Here is a 27983-nt window from a genome sequence, read left to right on the forward strand (position 1 = left end):
AAAAGTTCTGTCTTCATATTTTACTGTGATAATGTCGTATCATCCTGAGCAACATTATCAGAGTTATTTAAACTTTTCTTGTTATGAAATAATCTCTTTTCATTGGGACGACCTCAGTGCTTCTGACAACAAAAGCTGCTGTTTGATACAACATTTAATATTCTAATGATTCATAAATGACAAACTTCTCTTGCAGAAATGTTCATTACACAATATTAAAGGTAAATTATCTAGGAACTGGCAACCTGTTGAATTGTTACTCCAAACAAAGCCGCTAACTGCTGCTAACTGTAGCTGCCGCTAGCTTGTAAGCTAAGTTCTGGGGAAGTGTTGACGTTGTCTACCATCTACTGACAAAGTTGTTTTTAAAGTTTCTACGTCATTAAAGCTTCTTTGAACTGAAATGAATAAAAAAAAATAGTCAAAAAAATAATCAAATAAAAGTCAAATAATCATTCACAAATTTAATCATAATCAAAAACTTAACCAACTTTAAGGTTTTGCTTCTGAGTCTGCTACTCAGATCAGATGAGCTTGTTTTTTGATATACATAAACACATAAACACCTGACATGCCCCAAGTTCTTTGGTCCGAGTCTAAAGTAACTCACACGTCATTTTTAGTTGGTCCAGTCGAGTCGAGTCGAGTGAATGAATTGTTTTTGTTCGATAACTGATCATCAGGTAAATAAATGTAATCAATAATTTCATTAAAGCTTTTAAACCGTCTCATTAAAGCAATAAAAACTCATATTTAGCAGGTATAATGTTTATCATGTTCAGCAGCTTGGTTTGATGTGTTAGCATGCTGAGATTAGCCTATTAGCAGTCATCACAGAGTGAAGCCGATGCTAACGTCTGCCTGTGTGTCCATCCTCCACTTCGTTTCACACTGAAACATCTCAACAACTGCAGGATGGATTGTGATGAAACGTGGTTCAGCAGCCCACTCGTCACTTTACACTTCTGTACAATTTCTGCATTGCTACATTATGTGTTCATGACCTGACTCTCACTTGCGGAGGTGGAGGTGTTTGAGTTACAGGTGGAGGAAGAAGCTGCCAAGCCAGAGACTACAGTTTTAACTGTGTGTCAACATTTGTAAGCGTCACGTCACTGGATAATGTTCCTGAGACATCAGGACAGTTTCCAGCTGTGTTTGTGGAGACAGAACACTGAACTGTTCCTGACTCTAACCAGGTAGTGTTTGTGCCTTGACCATAACAATGTTGTCGCAAAACACACAACTGAAAACTGAACCCAAAGTTTTTCCAACATGTATTCTGGTGTTTGGTTTGTGTTCAGACGTTCATGTTCTGCTCAGGATGGACTGTAATGCTGCGTTCGACCAAACCTGATTCAAATATGTGTCGCATTACTTACAATTTGTGCAGGATTCTTAATTTCCGTCCAGCTGGGTGAACATCAGCGTCTGGATGACTGCAGCTTCCAGCTCTACCTGAGGCCGACAGGTGTCCAGGTCTCACCTGCAGAGCGTCTGTCCATCTGCCTCCACTGAGCGGCAACTTCTTAACAGGTAAGTTAACATCAATAAATAGTAACTGTGACCAGCACGTAGACGTAGACTGAATGAATCTGACTTCCAGCATCAGTATTAACCAGAAAAGAGAGATTTTTCAGTAGCCCCGTCCTCACTGCTCCTTCAGTGCAGGAATCATTCACAGATTCTCTGCATCTTCCTCCGGTGAAAGTTTCAGGTGTGGAAACAGTTTCACTGCAGCTCTGATGCCTCCGGAGGTTGAATCAGAGCCGCAGCAGAGGTGAACTTTACCTGTGTGAATGACGGTGTGGAGCAAGGGCAGGTCAGTCTGATGGTGTCAGTCTGATAACTGCACAGGTCCTTCACTCAACTAAATATAGAGAAATGTTCCACAAAGCAACGTTACATCACCAAACAACAGTAACTGTAACTGTAACTGTCTTTGGCAATTAATGAGACATTTCTGCCCGTAAAACAGCGTCTGTCTCCAGCAGCAGTCAGGCGGCTCCTGCAGTTGAATGGCCGTGATTATGTGACGTGATTAAGAGCAAAAAACTTGAACTCACAAGTGTTTGTCTCCTTCACTGTTGTGTTGTGGTAGTAACTGTTGTCATGGTGACGGTCAGCCTTCCCGACCAAGACTTCAGTGAACTTTCCCCCAGGAAACAGACAGCGTCCAGTTTACTGATGGCGATATGTAAATATGTAACTTTGACACTTTCCAGGATGTTTGATGGGTCAGGATCTCAATCACTACACAGTATAACAGCATCCATATGACTATAAACTATCAGCAGGTTTAGATTGACAGGAGGACACCTGGGAAACATGTTGGAAACACACAGACATCATTATCATGACGTCACTGTCATGCCTTTTTAGGATCGAAGCGCCGGCGTGCTGTATGAATTGACAGGCTGATGCATCTTCACGCCGGAGCTGCTTCGCTCTGTGTGAACAACCAACAGGATCAGAAGCTGAATGTCCCCCAGTAAAAAGTCTGAACTCGTGCTGTATTAGGTCTGTCAGCAAGATGACAAGCAAACAACTTTTAAAATGTTTGTTCGGATCGATCAGAGCTGTGCTGTGCTGAGACATACACTATACTGCCGAAAGGATTCACTCACCCATCCAAATAATTGAAATCAGGTGTTCCAATCACTTCCATGGCCACAGGTGTGTAAAAGCAGCACGTAGGCATGCAGACGGTTTCTACAAACGTGTGAAAGAATGTGTTGCTCTCAGAAGCTCAGTGAACTCCTGAGTGTTACTGTGATAGGATGCCATCTGTGTAACAAGTCCAGCCGTCAAGTTTCCTCACTACTAAATATTCCACAGTCAACTGTCAGTGGTGTTATAACAAAGTGGAAGCGATTGGCTTCGACAGCAACTCAGACACAAAGTAGACCACATAAACTGACAGAGCGGGTCAGCGGATGCTGAGGCGCAGAGTGCACAGAGGTCCCCAACTTTCTGCAAAGTCAATCGCTACAGACCTTCAAACTTCATGTGGCCTTCAGATCAGGTCCAGAACAGTGTAGAGAGCTTCATGGAATGGGTTTCCATGGCCGAGCAGCTGCATCCAAGCCAAACATCAGCAAGAGCAATGCAAAGCGTCGGATGCAGTGGTGTAAAGCTGCTCCACTGGACTCTAGAGCAGTGGAGACGTGTTCTCTGGAGTGACGAATTGCGGTTCTCCATCTGGCAATCTGATGGATGAGTCTGGGTTTGGCGGTTGCCAGGAGAACGGTACTTGTCTGACTGCATTGTACCAAGTGTAAAGTTTGGTGGAGGGGGATCATGGTGTGGGGTTGTTCTTCAGGAGCTGGGCTTGGCCCTTTAGTTCCAGTGAAAGGAACTCTGAATGCTTCAGCATACCAAGAGATGTTGGACAATTCCAGCTCCCAACTCTGTGGGACAGTTTGGGGATGGCCCCTTCCTGTTCCAACATGACTGTGCACCAGTGCACAAAGCAAAGTCCATAAAGACATGGAGGAGAGAGTTTGGTGTGGATGGTGTGAAAGAATGGGACGTCATATGCGAGTCAAAGCAGGTGAGAGAATACTTTCGGCAATATAGTGTACATCCATGACTTACCAGGTGGTCAGACTTCCTCCACGTCAGCTGATTTCTGTCCTGTCTCAGTACAGTAGATGTGTTATCGTACAGCACAAACAGTCATGATTACTGATTATTATCCTCCTTTGTTGTTCATGAATGGGTGGACATCAACGTTAAAGGAGAACTTCGGTCGATTTAAACATGCAGCTTCATTGCTCAAGCTACCCTTGACTTGCCAGTACCGAAGACGCGAACAAATTTGGTCCAGCCATTACAGAGCTCTGTGAACGGAGACGTAGCATTGAACGCTAACAGCATGGGGTCAGAAATTTAGACTGTGTTTTAAGCGTCTTAACATGCTCCACATCTCACACCAAAAGTTATGCAACATCAGCAGACACCTTAGCACACAGCACTGTAGCGTGTATGACTCAAACTGAATAAAAAAGTAGTTAAAACAATGTGTTTGTGCAAGGAGCTACTTACCTGTTTGTTGACATCGGCGTCTTCCGGTAGCTAGGCTAAACTAGCTGATCCGTCGAGCGTGCGCTTACTCCCTCACTGGCGGAGGCGGAAACGTATTCCAGCGTTTTCGTGTTTCTGTTCATAATGTACATGTCCATGTTACAGCCTGTCATGAGCCATGAGCCTTACAATAGCCTGTTAAGCCTGTTAAGTGCACACTCGATGGATATGCTAGTTTGGTCTAGCTACCGGAACACACGGATGTCAACAAACAGGTAAGTAGCTGCTTGCACAAACACACTGTTTTAACTACTTTTTTATTCAGTTTGAGTCATACACGCTACAGTGCTGTGTGCTAAGGTGTCTGCTGATGTTGCATAACTTTTGGTGTGAGATGTGGAGCATGTTAAGACGCTTAAAACACAGTCTAAAGTTCTGACCCCATGCTGTTAGCGTTCAATGCTAAGTCTCCGTTCACGGAGCTCTGTAATGGCTGGACCAAATTTGTTCGCGTCTTCGGTACTGGCAAGTCAAGGGTAGCTTGAGCAATGAAGCTGCATGTTTAAATCGACCAAAGTTCTCCTTTAACATCACAAAGTCAGTGTGCGTTTCAACGCTAATAAAATTCTCTGACTCTGGTGCTCCTCTGATGTTCATGTAGCGCCGTCATCAGGTCAACATGTTAACTTAGACTTCTTTTATTGTCATTGGAATTTCACTTTACAGTGTAATGGGACCGAAATTTCATTTCAGTGGCTCAGGATAAAAAAAACAACAGCATATCAATTCTGGGCGTTTGAAAGTAGGATGGAGGGAAGCAGTGTTCTCTACAAGCTTAGCTGTTAGCCCCGCTCGACAGCTGCAATTCCATCTTCGGTCACACCGCCTCCGCTTGCTCCTTTGTCGGCTGGTGATGCTAGGAAAGTCCATAGCAACTGGGTCTTGTCGGCGCAGCACTCAGTCACACCGTCCCTGCCTGCTCCTCTGTCCTCTAATGTGTCCAACACTTGTTTATGACCATATATCTGCAGAACTGATGACATCTGACACTGACATGTTAACTGTGGATGGTGAAGATGGTTAATATTATAGCTGATAGTCATTAGCATGTTGTTTCAGTTTGTTGCCGATTGTCATTATCAGATTTTTGTTAAATGTAGATGTCATTGAAAACACTGACGAGACCAGAACCTGAGCAGCTCTCAGTGAGTCAGTCCTCTGGACCTCCAGCCGAGTCGGTACCTTCAACAGCTGCTGTAAATACTTTGTCAGTTACTCGAGGACGTTTGTGAACATGACCCGTGAAGAACCGTGTGTGACCGGGGGGATTTTCTCTGGTCAGGATTTGACCCAAATGTCTCCATGTCTCTGGTTCTCCTCTGAGGGAAAAGGTTTCACCAGGTCTTTCCAAATGAAGACAAGAACATGTATAAAACCTCTTCAGGACGTCATGTCCCAGTCTGTGAGGTTCAGGAGCCCTGAAACCAGAACCAGTGACTCTTCACAAGGACTTTGTAGGCCTGAAAAGGATCTGGAGGTTTTTGTACGGGTGTCAGACTGACTTGACTCACTGTGGACGTCCATAGACACTGTGAAAAACAGTCGTACAAAAACTGTTGAACTGTTTGTCTATGGGAGCAGCCGGCTGCAGCAGCTGAATGCAGCTCGAGGTTTTTCCATCAACCGCTGTGGTTCCTTTGAAGAGAGGAGGAGTCTTATCTGATGGTTCAGTCTAAAAACAACCGTGACGGTCTGTGACGTGTCAGCACAGACGGGTCTGACGGGTCACAGGACCCGATGATCAGAACCCATCCTGATACATCACAGGTTTCACTGACTCCAGGTCGAGTTCACCTGAGGGAGAAACATCTGGAGCTGTACTGAGTTTATTTACTGCGCTCTAAGCATGCTGACATGTTAACTCTGGATGGTGATTGGGGGTGTACCAAAATATCGATACTACGATATATCACGATATTTCGTCTTGAGGTAAAATAATGCCAAATATCAACATTTAATATTATTTAAATTGCGGTCAGTGTGTGTGTTAAGCAGAGCCACTGTGCAGTATACACTTTGTTTTACTTGGCTGTAATTCCTTTGAAATGGATTCAGTGCAGTCAATAAATTCTGAATTTCTTCAGTGACACAGATATCGTGATGTATTGTGGATGAAATTTCTAGCAATATATCGATTATCGCAGAATCGCTATATCGTGATATTATCGTTACCGTAGACATAATATCGTGATAGTATCGTTATCGCGACGTACCTGGTGATACCCTATGGAGGACCAAACCTGACATAAGTATAAATAAATAAATAAATAAATAAATGCATAAATGCATAAATAAATACATGAATAAATGCATAAATAAATACATAAATAAATAAATAAATGCTGAAATAAATGTATAAATAAATAAATGCATAAATAAATGAATAAATAAATAAATGCTGAAATAAATGTATAAATAAATAAAGTATAAATAAAAGAATAAATGCTTTTTATTTATTTATACATTTCTGTTCACCTACATTTATTTATTTCTGTATTTCTGTTCACCTACATTTATTTATTTCTGTATTTCTGTTCACCTACATATATTTATTTCTGTATTTCTGTGTCCATATGTAAATGAGGAGGTAGGAGGTCTTAACCTCAGTCAAGAGCATGATTGGTTACAGGAGTGTGCTCGATGAGGGTCTACTACTTCTGCCTTACTAGCAGCGCTGATTCCTGTACACTGTACAGGAATGTTGCTGGCTACCAGCAAGCCCGCTCAGCTAACTGTTAGCTGCAGTTGTTGACATTTGTTCATGTAGCTATGGTATAGTTATGAATTTGACTGGCGTTCATTTTAACTTGCGAGGGTCCGAGGTGTGCTGGTAGTGTGGTTTGAGAATCCCGTCTGGAGAGAGAGGGGTCCTCAGCCATGTCCGCTAACCAGGAAAAACATTCTGCTCATCGCTCCAAGTCATGTATATGTGTGTTCTAGACGAGCGCTACAGAGCACAAATCGTCCAAAAGTGCATGTTGTCGGTCTCATATCTTTGTCGTGAATGTCTGTACTCTCAAATAACTCATGTGTGGAACATGCTGAGGCATTTGTTCACGCCGAGCGGCTCGAGAGCGGAGTGGAGACCGCTGTAAGCTCTTATGTTAGCTGTTAGCTGCTCGCTGTAGCGCAGTGTCCAGGCTACCTTGTGACACCGGTTACCATCGGGTATTTTTCATTCTGCACTGTTCAAATGGTCACTTAAAGCCATCGTTCCGAGCCGCATACATCGTTATTAAGCTGAAGCTAAGTCGGTGTGAAAACTGTACACTGTCATACAGCCTGCTGGTCAAACAGTCTGCAGAGTACGCTGACATCCAGCCCGAGCTCAGCGTGAGGTCAATCAGCTGTGGCAAATCGTGAGACGTCCAGATCAACCTGTGATACAAACACCAGTAGCGACAATGGTTCATAGGAAAGCCCAGACATGTATCTCACTCTCGGTGGTAACATGTGTCAACATTTAACCTGGACGCTACGCTCTTAGCGCTACAGCGAGCAGCTAAAAGCTAACTAGCAGCTAACTGCTAACAGCAGTGTCCACGCCGCCCTCGAGCCGCTCGGCGTGAACAAATGCTTGAGTTGAAGAGATTCACGACAAAGATATGAGACCGACAACATGCACTTTTGGACGATTTGTGCTCTGTAGCGCTCGTCTAGCAGTGGTTTGCAAGTCGCAGCCCCGGCTTCTCCGTGTGGATAGAAGTGTTCAAGCCACGTCAAAACGAATACACGTATACATGACTTGGAGCGATGAGCAGAATGTTTTTCCTGGTTAGCGGACATGGCTCTCCAGACAGGATTCTCAAACCACACCACCAGCACATCTGGGACCCTCGCAAGTTAAAATGAACGCCAGTTAACCTGTCACACTGGTCGAGGCCATTAAGCTAACAGGAGCTGTTTACAACGTTACAGAGAGGGAGGCTTGAGATCAGGAATCGTTTGCTTTTGTCTGGCTCTCCGATTTGACCAATCATGCTCTTGACTGAGGTTAGGACCTCCTACCTCCTCATTTACATATGGACACAGAAATACATAAATAAATATATGTAGGTGAACAAAAATACATAAATAAATAAATGTAAGTGAACAGAAATGTATAAATAAATAAAAAGCATTTATTCTTTTATTTATACTTTTATTTATTTATTTATACATTTATTTCAGCATTTATTTATTTATTTATGTATTTATTTATGCATTTATGCATTTATGCATTTATTTATTTATTTATACTTATGTCAGGTTTGGTCCTCCATAATACCCAGCCGTAATGGTGAACGTGGTTTATATTATAGCTGCTAATAATTAACATGTTAACGTCTCTGCTGTTAATGAATTGTTTCAGTTTGCTGCTGATTGTTTTTAACTCGCCATCATTATCAGATGTTTGTTAAATGTAGATGTCATTGAAAACACTGACGAGACCAGAACCTGAGCAGCTCTCACAGTGAGTCAGTCCTCTGGACCTCCAGCCGAGTCGGTACCTTCAACAGCTGCTGTAAATACTTTGTCAGTTACTCGAGGACGTTTGTGGAAACGGCCCGTGAAGAACCGTGTGTGACCGGGGGGATTTTCTCTGGTCAGGATTTGACCCAAATGTCTCCATGTCTCTGGTTCTCCTCTGAGGGAAAAGGTTTCACCAGGTCTTTCCAAATGAAGACAAGAACATGTATAAAACCTCTTCAGGACGTCATGTCCCAGTCTGTGAGGTTCAGGAGCCCTGAAACCAAAACCAGTGACTCTTCACAAGGACTTCGTAGGCCTGAAAAGGATCTGGAGGTTTTTGTACGGGTGTCAGACTGACTTGACTCACTGTGCGTCGTAGACACTGTGAAAAACAGTCGTACAAAAACTGTTGAACTGTTTGTCTATGGGAGCAGCCGGCAGCAGCAGCTGAACGCAGCTCGAGGTTTTTCCATCAACCGCTGTGGTTCCTTTGAAGAGAGGAGGAGTCTTATCTGATGGTTCAGTCTAAAAACAACCGTGACGGTCTGTGACGTGTCAGCACAGACGGGTCTGACGGGTCACATGACCTGATGATCAGAACCACTGGCACCAGGTCCAGAGTTCACCTGAGGGGGAAACACCTGCAGCTGTACTGCACTCTACTGCGTTTATTCACTGAGTTCTACTGCGTTCTTTACCGCACTCTGTATCTCACTACATAATGTCTTTGTTTTTTGTTTTTCCTGTCCCCTCCTGTGATTGGTCATTTTCACTGAATGGAATCATGATGTGACTGTGAGGACGTCCAATGATCTGAAGAGGATCTAAAGATGTGTTTCCCCGCTGACGATGAGCTCCTCCTCAGTGTGTTTTGTGTTGTGTTTATCAGTGTGTTGTGTGTAGTATCATTCAGCCGATGATGAAGACGGGCAGGTTTTGTCTCATTCAGGTGAAGGCGCACTGATAATTGTCACTTTTCAAACATGTCAAACATTTTCTTGTTTTGCTTCTCATGTGACGATTTGATCGTATTGTTATTTTCTTGTGTCCGATTGCCAATAAATTAATCTTAAAAAGAACTTATTTTACCTGCACTGTGTTTACTGATGATTCAAGCTCCGTAACAACCTGGCACCATCATATCTCACTGATCTGATCCACATCCACAGCCCCTCCTGCTCTCTCTGATCCTCCACCATCCAGCTCTGTACCCGGGCCAACCGAACCACCGTGAGGTCCCGGGCCTCCAGCAGATCTGCCCTCCTGACTCTGTCTCCACCTTTAAATCTCACCTGAAAACATATTTATTCCACGTGGTTTACTCTGAATCAGCCGAATCATATAATCACACTCCTGCCTATTCTCACCCTGAAGCTCAACCCTGCCTAACCCGGCCCGGCTGACTTCCTGTATGGTGAGGACTGCGGAGTCTGAATTCTGTGCCGAGCTCCTGGCACCATGTAATTACATCTTCTTATTATTTGTTTATTTACATTGCACTAAATTATCCCATTTTTGTTGTACTGTTGTTGTTATGTGCAGTGTCCTTGAGTGCTTTAAAAGGCACCTTTAAATAAAATGCATTATTATTATTATTATTATTATTATTATACTATAGCAGCTAATAATTAACATGTTAACGTCTCTCTGGAAGCAGATTGTTTCAGTTTGCTGCTGATTGTTTTTAACTCGCCATCATTATCAGATGTCTGTTAAATGTAGATGTCATTCAAAACACTGACGAGACCAGAACCTGAGCAGCTCTCAGTGAGTCAGTCCTCTGGACCTCCAGCCGAGTCGGTACCTTCAACAGCTGCTGTAAATACTTTGTCAGTTACTCGAGGATGTTTGTGGAAACGGCCCGTGAAGAACCGTGTGTGACCGGGGGGATTTTCTCTGGTCAGGACTTTAACTAAATGTCTCCATGTCTCTGGTTCTCCTCTGAGGGAAAAGGTTTCACCAGGTCTTTCCTAATGAAGACAAGAACATGTATAAAACCTCTTCAGGATGTCATGTCCCAGTCTGTGAGGTTCAGGAGCCCTGAAACCAGAACCAGTGACTCTTCACGAGGAGCCGTAGGCCTGAAAAGGATCTGGAGGTTTTTGTACGGGTGTCAGACTGACTTTTTTCACAGTGTGTGTCACAGTGCGTGAGCCATCTTCATGGACAGTCTCACTACGTATCCTTTGACACTGTGAAAAACAGTCGTACAAAAACTGTTGAACTGTTTGTCTATGGGAGCAGCCGGCAGCAGCAGCTGAACGCAGCTCGAGGTTTTTCCATCAACCGCTGTGGTTCCTTTGAAGAGAGGAGGAGTCTTATCTGATGGTTCGGTCTAAAAACAACCGTGACGGTCTGTGACGTGTCAGCACAGACGGGTCTGACGGGTCACATGACCTGATGATCAGAACCACTGGCACCAGGTCCAGAGTTCACCTGAGGGTGAAACACCTGCAGCTGTGCCGCACTCTACTGCGTTTTTTTACTGCACTGTTTATCTAACTACGTAATGTCTTGTTTTTCCTCTCCCCTCCTCTGATTGGTCGGTTCTTGCACATTTTTACTGAATGGAATCATGATGTGACTGTTAAGACATCCAATGATCTGAAGAGGATCTAAAGATTTGTTTCCCTGCTGACGATGAGCTCCTCTTCAGTGTGTAGTATCTGTATGTTGTGTGTGTTGAGAGCAGAACACAGAGAACTGGACCCAGAGTCAAGGGAGAACATAGTTAAGGTTTATTTAAAGGCTGATCCGCCGGTTCTGAAAGTCTACAGAGAGACAGAAACACAAGAAGCCTCAGAAGTCAAAGCTCAGGTCCGATGTTTCCTTCAGAGCTGCGACCCACGAGGACCCGCCGCCCTGAAACCTCCCAAACATCTTACAGAGTGGAATGTCACAGACAGACCCCGGTCCATTCAGCTCTTACTCCAAAAAAACAAAAAGGCCACCAGAACCAGAACCAGAACCAGCTCAGATCCACGTGGTCATCTTAAACATGAAAACAAACAGGATCTTTTATTCTTCTCTCCTTGACACTTCTGGCCAAATTCGTCCTCACATTCATTAATATTTTATCTTTATTATTTTCAAATACATTTTGTAAATGCAACATGAAAAGCACAATCACACAGAAAATAGACACGTCTCTCTGAGTCTGCTTCAATAAAACGCCTCGGCGGGAAAATAAAAACAGGCTTTGATTTTTTTTTTAATCCCGAGGAACGAAACGATGAGTGTTTCACTGTGAAGGTAGAAAAACGGCTGTCTGCTGGTTTAAACTGGACAGGAAGTTACTTACAGTGCTGCAGTCTAAACCGTCACTTCCTGCTCAGCCTGAAGCCGATAGGACCTTCAGTTTGAGCCTCTGAGCGACCTGATTGGTCAGCTGTCACTCGCTGCTCTACACCAATCAGGAGTGACGGTATGTAAATGCTCTACGAGGGGAAACCACAGAAATATAACCCCTGAATGTCAACAGAACTCTTCCAGTTTCCACCACAGGAACTCTTCAGGAACTCTTCAGGAACTCAGGAACCTTTCAGGGGAACATTTAGATCCTGGACCTAAAAGAACTCCGATGAACCCAGAACATTCAGGGTGCAGTTAGCGAGTAATCGATCGCCACAAGCTGCAGCAAAAATAAATAACTAATGAAACAAGTGCTGTCCACCGTCGCCTTTCAGACCAGACTCAGCTGCAGTGAAAAGAAATCATTTCACCCATTTTTCAGACAGAAATACCAAAATATAGAATATTTAAAACAGATGCTGGATCAGCGGCTCAACTGTGGAAAACTGCAGCCGAGCAATACGAAGATTTCTAAAATAGCTGCAGGTGAATTAACAGAAACGTGATCAGTGTTGATAATCGTCAGGTCGAACGTAAAGATCATCTGCTCCTCTTTTCTTTTAGTTTGGACTCTTTAATCTCTTCAGCGCTGAACAGCAGCAGGACATTCAGCTTTCTCTGACCCGCTACACCACCAACTGATTAATCCATCAGATGTGACGGAGACATGAAAGTGTGACTGTACAAAAATGGGCTTTTAGTTCCTGAGTTTGGTTCCTGTGGTTCCGTCGTTTCATGAGAAGGGGCTTCAGTTCCAGGTTAAACAACAGCAGAGCTGCGACTCATCAAGATCTGCTGTACAGGGTCGAGCTGCAGTAGTGGTTACACAAGAAAAGATAGTGGAAAACATTCAGGCCGAGCCAACTACCTGTATACACCTGTCTGTCTGTCTGTCTGCCTGCCTGTCTGTCTGTCTGTCTGTGGCGTGGTGCGAACCTCTACAGCAGTCAGTAGTAACGGGACAGTGAGCAGGCACAGAAGAGCCGACAGCTGCTTAAAACTAGTAAAAAGGCAGAACATGAACAAAAGAAACAGTAAATGCAGGTTAAGTAAGCAAGCAGGGTTACATCTTTTCTTTTCTTTTCCTTCATTAAGTAAAGAAATAACAGGAAGAAGAGGTCGGAGAGGAAGAGAACCCCAAAAATATTCAAGCAGGAAGCTAATAGACATACCTGTATTCACCTCAGAGGGCGTGAAGCTAAAACTGCTACGAACAAATCACAAAATACAGTTTTTTTTTGTTAATATCTGCAATCTCTTGAAGCTAACGGTAATACTATCCCTAAGTGAGTCGGGGTTGTTATGTTCTTAGCCCCTCCCTTCTTCTGTCGTCCCTGTGACGTTTACTGGCACCGCCCAGCCGTCCCGCCGGCGGCCTCCAGGCTTCTCCTTCACAAAGGTCGGACAGCGAGCCAACTCAGTCCAGGTGGCGTTAACACCTGGCGTCCAGTCCTCGTTCTCACAACACGGCTAAGAGACAAGGCCCGTTTAAAGTCCAACTATGGCAATATATATTTATTTATATATTTATATAGCTGTACCAACCAAACCGTCCTCCGTTCCTTCAGAGAGCCTTCCTCCTCCTCCTCCTCCTCAGTAATGAAAATGAATGAGAGATCAGAAAGTCCAGTTTATTTTGACCCCCGCTGCTTCACCTGACCTCCCCCCTCCGAACCTGATCACCACACTGCCCTCGCTCTCTCACAACACACCGCTTCAGTCTGTGGCAGCGGAGACGCTAAAAACAGGCGCTCCGAGCGAGCCGAGCAGACGTCCAGGAGGTCGTTTATTTTTTTGATTTAGTTCCAAAGAAAGAAGAAGTTCTTCCAGACGAGAGAGGAGTGCTGAGGTGTGGCTCGGTCCAAAACCAGGGGGGGCGCAGTGGTGAGGGGGGTTATGTTCCTCAATGTTCAGATTACCGCGGGTTGAAGGAAACCCGGCGGTGGCGTGGCGCGTGGCACCGCGGTTGAAGAGATCCCGCGTCCTCCGGTCCAGGAGGGGCGTCACCGCTCCTCGACAGCCGAGGGGGGTGGGGGGTGTTTCAGCCTCGTCGGGGGGTCGCGTCGCCTCCCCAGCCTCCACCGTTTCTCACCGGTTTAATTTTCCATTTTAATTGGAGCTCGTCTTCGTCAAACTTCTGTTTTTTTTCCTCCCGTTTCTCCTGGTGGTGGTTTTGTTGACGTCCGGACACAAAGCGCCGCCTCGGCCTGCCGTTCAGTGAGGCGGGTTCATGGCGCCGTGACCTCGCTGCTGCTTCTGTTTCTGCTGCAGGAGGAGCTGCTCCAGCGCCGACGGGCCCGGCTGCATCATGGAGCTCGACCAGATCGACTGCAGGCGAGGAAACAAAGAGAACATTTAAAACAAATGACTTCTTCTCAAATCTGTGTGAGAGAAGCACATCTGACAGAACTACAACAGAACAGAACCAGCTTATAGGACTGAAACAAACATCTGATCAAACACAAAATAAAACAGATAAACATAAATAAAGAAAAGTACTGATGTGAAACAGAATAAATGTAAAAACTGTGACATCACTTCCTCACTCGGAGGCAGACGCCGACACGTGTCACATGTTTCTGACCTTGAGGCTGAGGTTGTCGAGCAGCACTGTGGAGGACGACTCCTCCATCGGAGACTCCTGATTGGTCCAGGAGCTGCCGGTCGGTCCCGCCTGGTGCCAGCTGGTGTCTGAAGCTGCAGAGGAGGCTGCAACTGGCAGGTAGTCCAGTCCGAACCCGCTGACCGCACCTGAAACACAACAACCGACCACAGGTCAACATGTGGAGGGAGCGCTCGCAGCATGTTTGACCTTCTGAGCTGAAGACGAGTGTCCGCTTCTACAACACGTCTGATAATAGCTGAATTTATAATTTTATAAATTTTTTTTTTTTTTTTTTTTAGAAAAAGTTCAAATGAACAGTTCTGATTCTGGGTGGGTTGGTCTGGATTGACCCTACAGGGACACCGTCCCTCTCTCACCGGTCTTGTCGGCCTTCCAGCGGTCCACGACCCGGCGGTCCCGGCTATCTGGAGTGCCGATGGGCCCGAAGTTGGAGAAGGGCATGGCTCCGTGGTTGTGTGTCGGGGGGGAGGACGGCAGGCTGCTGGGGTTGGAGGAGTGAGGGGATTGGCTGGCCGGGGTGGAGTGATCTGCCAATCAGAATACAGCTGACATCAGAGCCGTGTTCCCCTGAACATGAACACACTTCCTGTACCTGTCGACAGGTGTGACGTACCTGAGCTGGCAGGGAGGGAGGGGGACCAGGGAGTCCCCTCGAACAGGGAGTAGAGGGACGGCTCCTGATGCATCATGGGAGCATCGGGCTTGGAGCTGGGCGGCAGGTTCTTCCCGTAGGCCTGACTGAAGATGCTGTTCTGGTTGTACTCCTGAACACACGGACAGCAGTTATCGACCTGTCTGACAGTTTCTACAATAATCAATCAGCTGTTTGGTTTATAAAATCGATCAGTGACACGACGTCCTCAACATCTCAACACAAAGATGCTCAGTTCAGAAAATATTCACATTTCAGACTTTAGACTGAAAGATTATTCACACCAATTATCAAAACAGTTCAATTAATATGTTAATAACAAACAAATCACTTGTGTGTTTTCTGCAGCTTCAGTCATGATCAGTAATCTTGTGAAATGATGATGTCATGAACTTAAACAGTAAAATCTGAATCAGGTCACAAATGTTCATTCAGATGTTTTAAAACCTTGAAAACAAAATCGTTCAGCTGATCAGGTATGAAAATCAAACGTATTGACGACAGACTGACAGGATGTGGTGCCCTCTGGTGGCTGAACCTCGTCACACAGCAGCAGCTCGTGGACATGAAGTTAAAGCTCGTCGATGTTTTATTAAATAGAAACAAAGTGTTCTGAGGTTTATATTCCGTTCGATCTGATCCGAGAGGTTCTACTCCAACAGGACTGTAAGACGAGCCAGAACCTCCCAGACTGGAACCAGCAGCGTGCAGAGATCCACTTCTGATAAACAACGACTTCAGGTTCAGTGAAGTTTAAATTTGAAATCACAACATTTGTTTTGTTTGTTTTCAAATCAGACACAAGTGATCCAGAACCAAACTGTTCTGACAGGTGAAAACAATAATAAAACAAATAACATTTCTTGGTTTCTTTTTGACTGAAACCGTCTTCTCCAGTTTATCTGGAAATCTGGATCAAAGTATTTTTGACATTGTTTTAGATTAAATGATTGTTTTCATGTTCAGTTTTCTGACAGACACTTGGTGCCTCTCTTCTTCCCTCCACCATCTTGAATTTATGGCATCATATCTCAAAATGACAAAAAGATGGAGGTAATATTCAGACGGTGGTCGGAACATCAGGGATTCACGTCTCAGCAGGTTTGTGAAACCACATTTCAAAGACAAAATCATTTCTGGTTCTGAAGTTTTCAGCTGCTGGTTCTGACCTGCATGGGGAAGCCAGAGATGGGCAGGAGAGAAGAGGACTGGCTGACGACCTCGGGTCCGCTCTCCATCCTGGTCTGGTTTGGCAGCTGCAGAGATGAAGGACAAACAGGATGAGGACGGACAGACGGCTGCTGGATCACATCACACATCTGCAGAGCTGCATCACTCATTATCTTTATCTTCTGTGGTGTGTAAATAAAGACATGAGGCCGGTTTCACTCTGATATGCAAACTACAAATGACCGGCAAGAGTATAATCATATAATCATGTTCAGTATTTACTCTCCGTCCTGTCAGTCTGAACAGCTGAAGCTCCACCAGCTTCAACTGTTCACACTGAACTTTAATTCATGAAGCAAAATGATTTTCAATATCCAACATTAGTCTGCTGATTATAACCGAGCCACGTCATTATTACTCTACACAACTGACATCACAACATGTGAAAGACGGCAGCTCTGTTCAGTGAAGAGGTGGCAGATGGTGAGCAGAGTGGAGGTGGAGGTGGAGGAGGAGGAAAACAGGGCTACATACAAATATGTTTGGTCCAGGAGCAGTGCTAAGAGGGCCAGCCAAGGCCTGGAAGAAATCAGGAGGCTTAGAAAAGACGAGCTCCTCCTCCTCCTCAAAATCTGCTAGCGTTTTTAACAGGTCAGGAGGTAGAAGAGGCGAGCTCTTGTTGTCCTAGTGAGAGATGAAGCAGGAAGAAGAAGAAGAAAAGGTAACAAAGGAGGAGGGACAAAAAGAAAGAAGGCGAGCTGGTAAGACAGAGGTGGAAAGAAGAAAAGTTACACTAAAAGCTACAGAAGCCTGAAAGCTGACGACGGATCAGTTCAACATCATAGGACAACATCTGTCCTGAGTGATCCAATCACAGGAGGACGTCTGACAGACTCCATGTTTCTACTCAAAGACAGAAACAAGTTCATGTAGAACATTTGCTGAATGAACAAGAAGGTCCAAATAATGCAGAATGAGTCAGAGACAGAGTTTCACAGAGTTTATAAAGTGTCTCCAACTCAACAACTCACTAAACTGACACATTTGTTAAGGGAGTCTGGTGATGTTGTGGTCACTAGTTCAATGGTCCATCAGCTGAAACTTTGTGCTCACAGACAGCTGCTGCTGACATCAGCAGGTTAACAGAGACCAAAGCACCTGGGGCCTTACAGACCTCTGAACCTGGTCCAGAGGGGGGTCAGAATGAAACCAAGTAAGAAAAGACTGCAGGAAAGAGAAGCAAAGCGACAGATAAGCAGCAGAACAGGACCACCTCCTCCTCCTTCACATCAGCTGGGAGCTGCTCACCTCAAATGGGGGTCCGCGGGGCCCAGAGGAGGGGTCCTGTTCAGGACAGATACCACCTGGAGGCGGCCTCTTCATCCTGTCTGCCATCACAGCCAGGCCGTCCCCTATCCTGTAGGACGGCTCCCAGTAGAAGTCCTGCATCTTGACGTTGGGGTACTTCATCTTCTTGTCCATGTTGGAGAGCTGCTGCTGAGGCTGCAGCTGGTGCTCGTACAGCTTGAGAGGATCCTGAGCCGCCATGTAGAAGGCCTGCTGCTGCTGAGGCTGCTTCATGGACATCTGCATGGGAGAAATCTTCTGCAGAGCAGCCTGAGCCTGGCTCCACATCTGAGCCGGCTGATCCTGGACCTGCATGTACTGAGAGACCAGACACAGAGTTAACATCACGCACCAGATCTGAGAGACCTTTTCAGGCATGTTGGTACATTTTTGTGTGAACTGCTCCTTTAATGACCCTCAGGCTCCATACAGGCCGACGCCTCCCTGTGATTGTGATTGGAGGGGCTTGTTGGGTCAGTATGAGAGGAAGTGTACTGACCTGCTGCAGCCCCGGGTGGTGAGGCGGGCTCTTCCCCATCCCGACCTGCTGGACCGGTTTGGTGGGAGACTGCTGCTGCTGACTCATCACCTGAACCTGCAGCTGGACTGACTGCTGCAAGGCCTGCTGGGAAGGCGGCTGGGGCTGCTGACCCTGGGAGGGGCCCGAGGACCCAGGTCCCTGACCTGGACCGGGACCAGAGGGCCTCTGCTGACTGTAGGGAATGTGGGACTGCTTCCCGGCCTGAGCGCCGGCCTGCGTGTGGACACCCGGCTGGAGGAAAGGTCCGGGAACAGACACTCCGGTGGAGAACGTGAAGCCTGGATTCACCTGAAGACCTGGGAACGCCACTGGGGGCGGGATCACGTAGGCGGAGGGAGGGAAACCTGCAGAGGAACCAATCAGGAGCAGGAGTTTAACTGACTGTGAAGCTGCTGTAGTGTTTCCATGAGTCAGAGTAACTTCTGTAATACAAGCTTCTGCTACTTTACATTTACTGGATTACTTTAGTTACTTTGCAGATTTATATCACTCAGTGTTGATTGGCTATAAGTGGTGACATGTCAGTGGTCAGGGTTGTGGGCCTGTGTGTGTGTGAGTGTGTGTGCGTGCGTGCGTGCGTGTGTGTGTGTGTGGTGCGTGTGCGTGAGTGTGGTGCGTGTGCGTGTGCGTGAGTGTGGTGCGTGTGCGTGTGCGTGGTGTGAGTGTGGTGTGTGGTGTGTGTGTGTGTGTGTGTGGTGTGTGTACCTGGCCTGCTGGGCAGTGGTGGGAAGGCTCCAGGATGGTGGATGGGGATGAACTGGGAGGAGCAGGTGGTTTGAGTTTGAGTGACCGGCGTCTTCTTCGCCTCGGACACCGGAGTCTTCCTCAGCTCCGTCTGCGCCTTCACCTGAACGAGACAAAACACGCCCGTCTTCATCATCGACTGCGTCATGTGACTCTTTCATGTGATGACATCACTAAAGATGAAGGTTAAAAGTCCTCACCTGTTTCCCAGCGTCGTTACTCTTCTCATGAGCAGCTTTCTTCAGCTCGCTCTTCCTCTTCCCGTCTCTCTTCAGCTCTCCTTTCCCAGCAGCCCCGTTGCCTTTGCTGAAGTCTCGCCGCTCTTTGCCGCTGTCCTTCAGGTGGTGGTTCCGTGTGGGCTCGCGGCTCTGTTCTCTGGGTTTGATGTTCTCCTTGAAGGTGACGACGGGTCGGTCGCTGCCATCGGGCCACGAACTCTGCGTCTTTCCCGCCGACAGCACCGACTTCAGACCCGAGTTCCCGCCGTCGTTGGCCGTCTGCTCGCCGTTGGATGACTCCTGCAGCACCGGCGCCTCCTTCTCCTGCGGCTCCTCAATGGCTTGCTCTGGAATGTCAGTGATGAATACGAGCAGGCCGTCCTCACTCACTCTGCACTGGATCAGCCTGCAGACAGGAGACAGATAATGTACTGATGTCCTGCTGGACCTCTGAGGAGAATCTGTTCTGTTATTTTCTCCTTTCAACGTCTCAAAAAGGCAAATAAATGAAGATGAAATGAGTGTAAAGTTTGTGGCAGACAAACGATCAGACGGTTACACCATCTTAAATCAGACAGTCTGCAGCAGAACCTCTGACCCGCAGCGCTCAGGTTCTGCTTCACAGAGGAAGAAGATCAGTTGTATTGTTACTGACAGATGCAGCGACCAAGCAGATGGAAACTCACCTCGGCTGGTTGTCGGCCACCCATTTGCCCAGACTGACAAGCCTCTGATGTCGAGTGTGGAGCGGCAGGCCGTCCCTGTCCACCAGGATGCCCTGATGACCTTTAGTGAAGTCCAGAGTCCTGAAACACCAACAGAGACCAGAACATTCAGACTGATTCAGCAGCTCAAAACTGAACAATCGCCACAACTAATGAACACAGAAGTTCTGTACCTCAGAGCGGGCCTCAGCGCCAAGAAACCCTGCAGCTCAAACTCCTCCGGCAGGGGCATCGCTGTGGAGAAAACAAACACACCTTCAGTTACAACAGCTTCTACCAGTCAGCATCTTACAGCTGAACACCCCTGAGCGGATGGACGTGGTGGTGGGGGATCTAGACCTCCATGTCTGGGACGTTATGATATGAATCATAATGAGTTTCATCCTCTAAGAGCTTTATTAACCAGCTAAATGTTCAGGGTGGAGGAAGGATGAGCAGACGAGTGCTGACATGTGAGAAGCTTGCAGGACAGACGGGACATCCACATGCTTTTATTCTGAAGGGAACACGTCCTCATCATAACAACAACAGAATCATTTGTTCCTGTAACTTCTTAACTTCTCTCAGACCTGAGCGACTGTAACCTGAACAGACTCGGATCAGAGCTCACATCGATCATTGCACCAAATATAGAATCTATATCATACCTGAGGAACAGGACACGTCGTCCTCTTTGGGCTGGAAGCTGTTGAGGATGGAGACGAGCCAGGGCCAGACGCTGCGAGACAAGAGGAGGAGTTACACTTCCTGTTCAGAGCCAATCAATCAGACATGTACTAAACAGCTGCCAGGCAGAAGACTTACTACTGCCTCTTGTCGACAGCGGCCTCGTGGAAGACGCTGGGTCTCAGTTTGAGCCAGTCCAGAGACACTTTGATGGCGGGCAGAGGACACTCCCCCATGATCTCCTCCCCGCGGTTCTTGTTGAGCAGAGCTCGGCTGCACATGACGCCCAGGAAGGACACTGAGGGGACAGGAAGTGAGCCACCATCAACCACCAGCATGAGGTCAAGATCTGACTCGATCTAAACCTTTATAAGCTTCATCTCATCACTGACAGCTCCGTCACTGTCAGACTGTCACACGTGGATAATTAAAGATCAACAGATGATGACGAACAGACAAACTCTTCTTTAAAAAGATCAATTTAACAACAGCTTGACTTTATTCTGGAGCCAATTTAACATGTTCACATGATACTCGTCAACAATATAAAGAAACAGCATCCTTCACTGATTCAACAATTAAAAATATAAGAGAGAAATTCACTCAGTTACAAAGTTCAGTTCAGAGTGAGCCCTCCTCACAAACACGTCAATAAAGGATCTCTGACAAAGGAAATAAACCAACACCAGTTTCCTCCAGTCAGCTGATCATCTTCATCACACAGGAGAGGAAGTGATGCTGCAGGCTAATGCTAAGCTATCTGCAGGCTAACGCTAAGCTATCTGCAGGCTAACGCTAAGCTAACTAGAGGCTAACGCTTTCTTCACATTTATGATTTAAAATGAATGAAAACAGGTGCAGCTATTTGTTTATCACAACTTTTGATGATCTACTACTGCGGGAGCACAGTGTGAATATTAATAGTGTTAGTCTGTGTGTGTGTGTGTGTGTGTGTGTGTGTGTGTGTGTGTGTGTGTGTGTGTCTTACTGAAGAGTCCGAGCAGCTGGAACCAGCTGATCTGCTGCTCGCTGCTGTAGCTCTGCTCGCTGCTGTCAGCTGTCAGGTCTCTGAGGTGGTGCAGCTCGAACAGGTTGATGACGGTGATGTGGACGAGCTGCTGAGAGCTGAAGGCTTTCTGCAGGATCAGCCTCTGCACACACACACACACACACACACACACACACACAGGTCAACAAACAGTGACTTACTGTTGAATCACTGCAGCATCGACTCTGTCAGGTGTTCGTGTCGTACCTGAAACTGCTCCTCCAGTTTCTCCCTCAGAGCGTCCAGCTTGTCAAGACTCTTGCTCAGGTAGACGTGACCGTGAAACTTGATGAAGGCCCTGATGAAGTCCGACACGCTCCACTTGGTTTTCACCTCGTCGCGGCTGCAGAAACACAGAACAGCACCTGAGTCACAGCTGATCAGCTCGTACAGCGTTTAGGACTCAAACTAAAGCAACTAAACCAAATTCTTCCAGACTTCATCATCTAAGCTGTAAATTAAATGATGAAAAATAACATTTACAGAATTCTTTTACAGTCACACAGCTGATCATATGAACTCTGTTATCGTGTGGATCTTAAAGGTTCTAACTCAAGAATCTAACCATCTGAACATAAATGTTATAATTAAGCATTTTCCAAACTTTGAAGACGTTGTAGTCCTGGTTTATTGAAAAGAATAAAAATCTCCACAGTGCAGTTTCACTGTCCACAAATCTGTTGTTCATTTGTATTCATTAATCAATAACTTGTCGGGTCTATAGAGATCAGTGTTTGTTCCTCAAATGTCTCAAAGATCTTCGGTTCACTGTCACAGAGGAGAATTTAGACTTCAGAGTAAATAATTGATTATGAAAGAGTTGGCGATTGATTTAATAGCTGCTCTGCTTCCTCGTTACCTCTCCAGAGCCTTGGACAGCGCCTTCTGCAGGTTGGTGGAGGCTGCTGGGAAGGGGAACTTGACTGCGATGCTGCGGCAGTAGTAGAAGATGGTGGTGAGGTGGTCTCCTTTAGAGGACGCCAGGATGGCCAGCTGGTTGTAGGGCTGACCTGCAGGGGACACACGAGCATCACAACAGGCACAGGGAGGAACTACAAACATGGCTGCTGATGAAAACCTGCTGTGATCGGACACTCGTCTGAAGTTTCAGACTTTATTGTGTCAAATCTTTAGCTGCAGGAGCGACTTCACATGAAGCCCAACATTTAGTAATAATCCAGAGGCTTCAACACTAAACATGTTCACCTTTAAGTTTTACTGATGTCATAAAATGTATTTTTGTCACAGTTAAGCTGCAGAACATTTGCAGGTTTTGAACATTGCGCCACATAAAGAGTTAAACATCGTCACTTTCACAGCTTCGGTAAGAAAAAAGGGCACGTTGGCGTTTTCATCTTTCAAAAACAAAGATCCGTTCACGTGACATAAAACACTCCTGAGCCTCCCAATAACATGCTGTGATAGCCTTTAGCCTAGCATAGCACAGAGACAGGAAGTAGCTGCTAACCTGTTCAAACACAAACACAACAGTCACACTCACCGTTCGACGGCACCAGCTGAGCGGCGTGTCTGTAGTACGACTCCGCCTGGCTGGTCTGGTTGCGGTAACGTGCTGAAACAAGGAGCAGACGCGTGATTTCTCTCAACTGTCAGCTCAACAACACCGAGGACTAAAACAACCATGTGTGATTTACTCACCGATGTCTCCGAGGTGGACGAGGCAGTGCTGGCAGATGTAGGAGCAGGAGCTGGGCTGCGGCGTCACGATGGCGCCGGTGCCGCTCTGTTTATTGCTGATGATGCCGAGCTGAGACGACTTGACGCGACATGGCAGGTCCACGTTGAACACGGTGCACAGCTCCTGCAGCAGCTGCACAACACACAACATTCATCAGGACGAGCTTCACTCTCTGACTGAGTCACTCTCCCTCCTTCAGCTGATTGGCTAATAACAGTTCATGGTTCTGCCGTTAGAAGGCAGACGATTGGCTTCTAGTGGAAAGAGGCGGGACGTGTGTCTGACAGCTGTGACATCACGAGACGTTCAAGATCTTCATCACAGAACGTTTCAGAACTGATATTACAGAAAGTTACATCAGGATTTATATCTTTGTTGTGAACTGTGATTTGATTCTACATGAACTGTTGAAGACGGTTAATCAGCCTGTAAACTCTGATGAGCCGGACGCACAAAAACTCCTGATTCATGTCCTTTACAAACTGTTTATATTTCATGTTTTCTTGGAGCTTCGACGTGTTTCAGCTACAGACCAAGATTTAACAAAACTCCCTCTGATTATCAAAACTGAGGATATTAATTATTAATGACCGTTAACTGATTCAAAAAGTCAGACAAATACATCAACAAGTATCTGATTACAGCTGTCAGATACTCGATTATCAAATATCTCAAAATCAAACACATCGTCTGTAAACATAAAGAGGTTTTATACAAACCAACATCTGTCTGAGTCTCACCTGTGTGTAGAACCCACTGGCGGCCTCCAGGAACAGCGACAGGTTGGCCTGGACCTCGCTGCGGTTGGGGTTGGCTCGGTTCTTGGCCTGGCTCTGCAGTGTGGTGATCTGGTTCTTAAAAGCATGATTCCACCTGCAGGCAGACGGAACAAACACCATCAGAACCGACATGACGGATCTTATAATGAAGCGGTTCAGTTCTGTGGGCGCAGCAGCTTACAGGTCCTGCTCCACTTTCTTGTCCAGGGCGTACTCCAGGTCCGTCACCAGCATCTTCTGGTACAGGTCCTGCAGGGCCTGCCGGGACGTCCACACCTCCGCCGCCCCGAGCTTAGAGTCTGACCCGGACAGACAGACAGACGGTGATCAGCTGATGTACGCTGACAGAATCAACACTGTTCATACGACTGAAGCTCTGCTGAGGACTGAACGCTGGCACCAAACGTCTGATCAGACTCGTCATGTCGACTTTATCTTTGATCACAAAGATTAAAAAATAAGTGAAGCTGCGACACACAAACATCCAGGAGACACAAACACAACAGCCACACAGATTCAGCGTTTATCAAACAGCTTCTTCAAACTCTCCACGTTCTCTCAACCTTTTTAAGTTCTTGCGTTTCTCATCTCTGCTGTAAACTAACAACAGAAACACTTTCTGAGGTCGTGGAGGTGAAACCAGAACAGAAGTCACCAGATGTAGAATTAATCCTGACAGATTCTCCTTTAATAATGATGATGACTGTGTTCTGGGTTCAGAGCTGCACCTGAGACACCAGAACCAGAATCAACACCACACACACACGTACATTACTGTCATTAGACTGACAGCTGCAGCCACATCTGCACCGGAGCAGCCATCTTTATTCTCCTCTTACGACACACACATAAAGACTTTGTGTCATAATGTACCTGCACCGAGTCACAAGAACCTGAGTCGGACCGACCGACCACAGAAACATCAGCCACAACTTTATTGAGCATCTGGAGACTCGACAGTCAAAGATGGAGGTCAGAATATCCAACGTTCCCCCTCCAAGTGAGACGTGTATGTTAACACTGTACTCAGTGGATGAACACACACTACAGGAACATCCACCGTGTCATCGCTGTGTGACATCACAGCTGCTCACTCATGCAGTCAGCTGCAGCGCCGACTTAAAGCTGCGTCTCTTTGTGGCTCTTCAGGCAGGAGGTGGGAAACGCTGGATATCTGAGCTGTGTGGAACGCAGCGAGCGACCAGAGCAACAGCTGCTGTCAATGTGGGAACATGTCCGTCTTTGTGTCGGACTGCAGATCCATTTAATCACCGTCAGCTGTGTCCAACACAAAAAGTTCATCAAAGCAGAAGCAGCAGATGCAGCAGAAGCCTGCAGGCTGTAGTTTCCTCCAGCAGACGGTCGGCAGCAGTCCAGCCGCCATGTGAAGCTGCTGCGCTGCTCTGAGAACAGTAGTTGAAGTTAAAGAGCGCGACAGGAAACACAACAGCTGCTGCTGACCAACTGATCATCAACTGATCATCAATCACAGTTTAACCATTTAAGACTTAAGGTCAGTGAGAACTCGTCATCAGTGACATCATCACAAACACTTCTTCACTGCTGCACGATACATCACAGTGATTCATGATCGGATCGACACGGGGAAATTATGGATGAAATTATAGCTGATTGTATTTGGACACACTCACGATGTTAAACTGCTGCACCTGTGAAGACTCAGAGCCACAGGTGTGGTCACAGGTGTGGACGTCACCTGAGCCTGTCTCACCCTCAGGTACAAACTACAGGCTGGAACTCATTTTTAAAATACAAAAATGATAAATGATCAGATGAAGACAATTTAAAGACATGAGCAGCAGCAGCTTCTGATACTATATTATATTAGATATGATAAAAACCATCAATCAATAACAGAATATTAAGCTGCGGTTTGATCGTGTTAAACCACAGCGTCTCGTCTCTTCTCCACCAGCTGAGAGTCTGTGATATTATATTTCTTCCTCCATCAGACTCCTGGTGACGTGGACGCCATACAACATGAAGGTGTAATATGCTAACAGGCTCAGGGAGCTCAGTGACACCTGTGGGCAGCTTTTGTTCAAACTCTCTATTATATAATATATATATTGATAGAGATTGCTCTAAAATATGGAATTGTCACTGTAGCTTAATTTATGTATGCTTTAACATACTGTACTCCCCAGAGAGAGAGAGAGACGTGATGAGCTGAGTTCAGTCACAGCTGACTCACATGAAACATGTGCAGCAGATCGTCTCTCAGGTGTGAAACGGCTTCAACCTCACAACACTGGTCTCTATGATGACCTGACCGTGTCTCACCTGTGACGAACAGGTGTTGGTGGCAGAGTAACTGACACGTTGCTCAGCAACAATCAGCAGGTATGTATTGAGGAAGTGGATCAGCTGACTGATTTTGGATTGTTGTCTTTTGACGCCACTGTGCTGGCAGGTGACCAGCAGAAACATGATGATGATGATGATGATTTAAACGTCTCCAAAGTGAATCTGTATTCAGATTCTGTCTCCTGGACCACTCGCACTAGTGGGTTAGTTCACTCTGAGGTATCTACTGTGCGGATGTTGATGTTGATTAATCAGTAATAACTGAACCGAGGCGAAGTGAACCAGAGTCTGAGCAGCGTTTGGTGCCAACTTTCAACACATATCAGGAATCTACGTTCAAAGCATTTAGTTAGAAAATACATCAGCCAGCAGTCAACGTGTTCAGAAACTCCCGGCTGAGACTCAACATTTGCCTACATATGAATAACAAAGCAGCTGGGTAAGACTGTACTGCACTGTACAGGTAGACCCGTGAACATCATGTGTGAGGTGGAGGTGCAGACCTACCTGTCATGTCAGCCTTCAGGGCCTCTGCCTGTCTGTAAACAGAGAGGAGGAGGTTAGACACGTCCAGCAGACACACAGACATGCTAATAACATTAGCACCACGCAGCACTTGCTTATTCAGTCCAGACATGTATCCATGCTAACGGCTAACGACAGACAGAAACAGAAACCTGACAATGGAGCCACTATCACTTACTTCTGTTTCAGCTGACACTCCATTAAAACATTCAACAGCTCATATCAAGTGTCGACGTGAGGACAGAGAGGTGATATCGGACTCACTCCGTCCTCTGGATCCGAAACACGATGAAATAAATACAAACAGCGAACCATCGATACAGACGCGTCAGCTAGCTAACATCCAGCACTGACCGCCCACTGCTAACTCACTGGTCCGGGATTAAATCTCAGATAATCATTAAAATTACACATTATTGGGCAACTAAAGCGGATAAAAGCTGCTTTGTCAATTAACCTTAAACACATTAAAAACCAAACAACATCAGTTCGCTAATGCTAACCTGACATACGCAGAAAGACGCTTGCAAGCTAAAGCTAACTAGCAATAACACACTGATTAACACGTCTCTGTGTGGCGGGTAATCGCACAGTTAGCCTTAAATTGACAGCAGAGACAGACGACAAACATTACATTCACCTGAAACTACACCAACTGGAACGAAACCTTCCGAATATTTGAGTGAATTTGAGGACGGTGACGCCAGGCGGTAGCATCGATTGTTTGTTGATATGTGAAGCTAGCTAGCGCCAACATTTGGCTAAGGGGGTGGTACCCAAAGCAGCTAGCTTTAGCGTTAGCAACCGAACAAAACAATTCACCTGTTGGATTAAAGAGTCGGTCTCTGACTACACCTGAACTACCGGGTGAACCGCCAGCTGACACCGCGCCGAGCTTACCGGAGATATTGGGCGCAGAGGTTCATCCTGCCGGATCGCCAGTCTTTCAGACAACGACTGGTCCAGAAGCTAACGCTCCTCCCGGCGCCATATTGTTCCTGTCTGACCCAGAGAGGGCCTGACTGA

General features: G+C 46.2%; 1 protein-coding gene and 1 long non-coding RNA gene across 5 annotated transcripts; one reads left to right on the forward strand and one right to left on the reverse strand.

Annotated features, from left to right (window-relative positions):
• Window positions 1-11253: 11253 nt before the first annotated feature.
• Window positions 11254-27979, reverse strand: smg7 (SMG7 nonsense mediated mRNA decay factor). Of its 4 annotated transcripts, none has more exons than XM_030401670.1 (23): window positions 27858-27979; window positions 26940-26971; window positions 24286-24403; window positions 24066-24198; window positions 23286-23457; window positions 23128-23199; window positions 22486-22636; window positions 21834-21969; window positions 21567-21729; window positions 20717-20876; window positions 20560-20630; window positions 20086-20146; window positions 19874-19993; window positions 19170-19593; window positions 18931-19072; window positions 18184-18569; window positions 17646-18002; window positions 16872-17021; window positions 16337-16423; window positions 15129-15279; window positions 14872-15042; window positions 14474-14640; window positions 11254-14217 (listed from the first exon to the last, which is right to left on the reverse strand). In XM_030401670.1, the coding sequence occupies exons 1-23, from the start codon at window positions 27881-27883 to the stop codon at window positions 14104-14106; spliced, it is 3564 nt and encodes a 1187-aa protein (XP_030257530.1). In that variant the 5' UTR covers window positions 27884-27979; the 3' UTR covers window positions 11254-14103. The 4 variants fall into 4 exon arrangements, with proteins under 4 accessions (XP_030257530.1, XP_030257529.1, XP_030257532.1 ...); XM_030401669.1 differs by lacking the exon at window positions 27858-27979 and adding an exon at window positions 27598-27716; XM_030401672.1 differs by lacking the exon at window positions 16872-17021.
• LOC115571966 (uncharacterized) lies at window positions 16029-16561 on the forward strand. Its single transcript, XR_003982009.1, has 2 exons — window positions 16029-16220; window positions 16316-16561. It is a non-coding gene; the product is annotated as an uncharacterized LOC115571966 (long non-coding RNA).
• Window positions 27980-27983: the final 4 nt, after the last annotated feature.

This window comes from Sparus aurata, chromosome 21 (assembly GCF_900880675.1).
Source record: "Sparus aurata chromosome 21, fSpaAur1.1, whole genome shotgun sequence".
Taxonomy (NCBI): Eukaryota; Metazoa; Chordata; class Actinopteri; order Spariformes; family Sparidae; genus Sparus; species Sparus aurata.

Coding starts and splice junctions, on each gene's coding strand:
- smg7 (XM_030401669.1), bottom strand. CDS start 27,674: ATGCTACCGCCTGGCGTCACCGTCCTCAAATTCACTCAAATATTCGGA. Junction 20,877..21,566: donor CCAGCTGCTCGGACTCTTCA/GTAAGACACACA, acceptor CTGTCCCCTCAG/TGTCCTTCCTGGGCGTCATG. Junction 19,594..19,873: donor GTGGCCGACAACCAGCCGAG/GTGAGTTTCCAT, acceptor TCCTGTCTGCAG/GCTGATCCAGTGCAGAGTGA.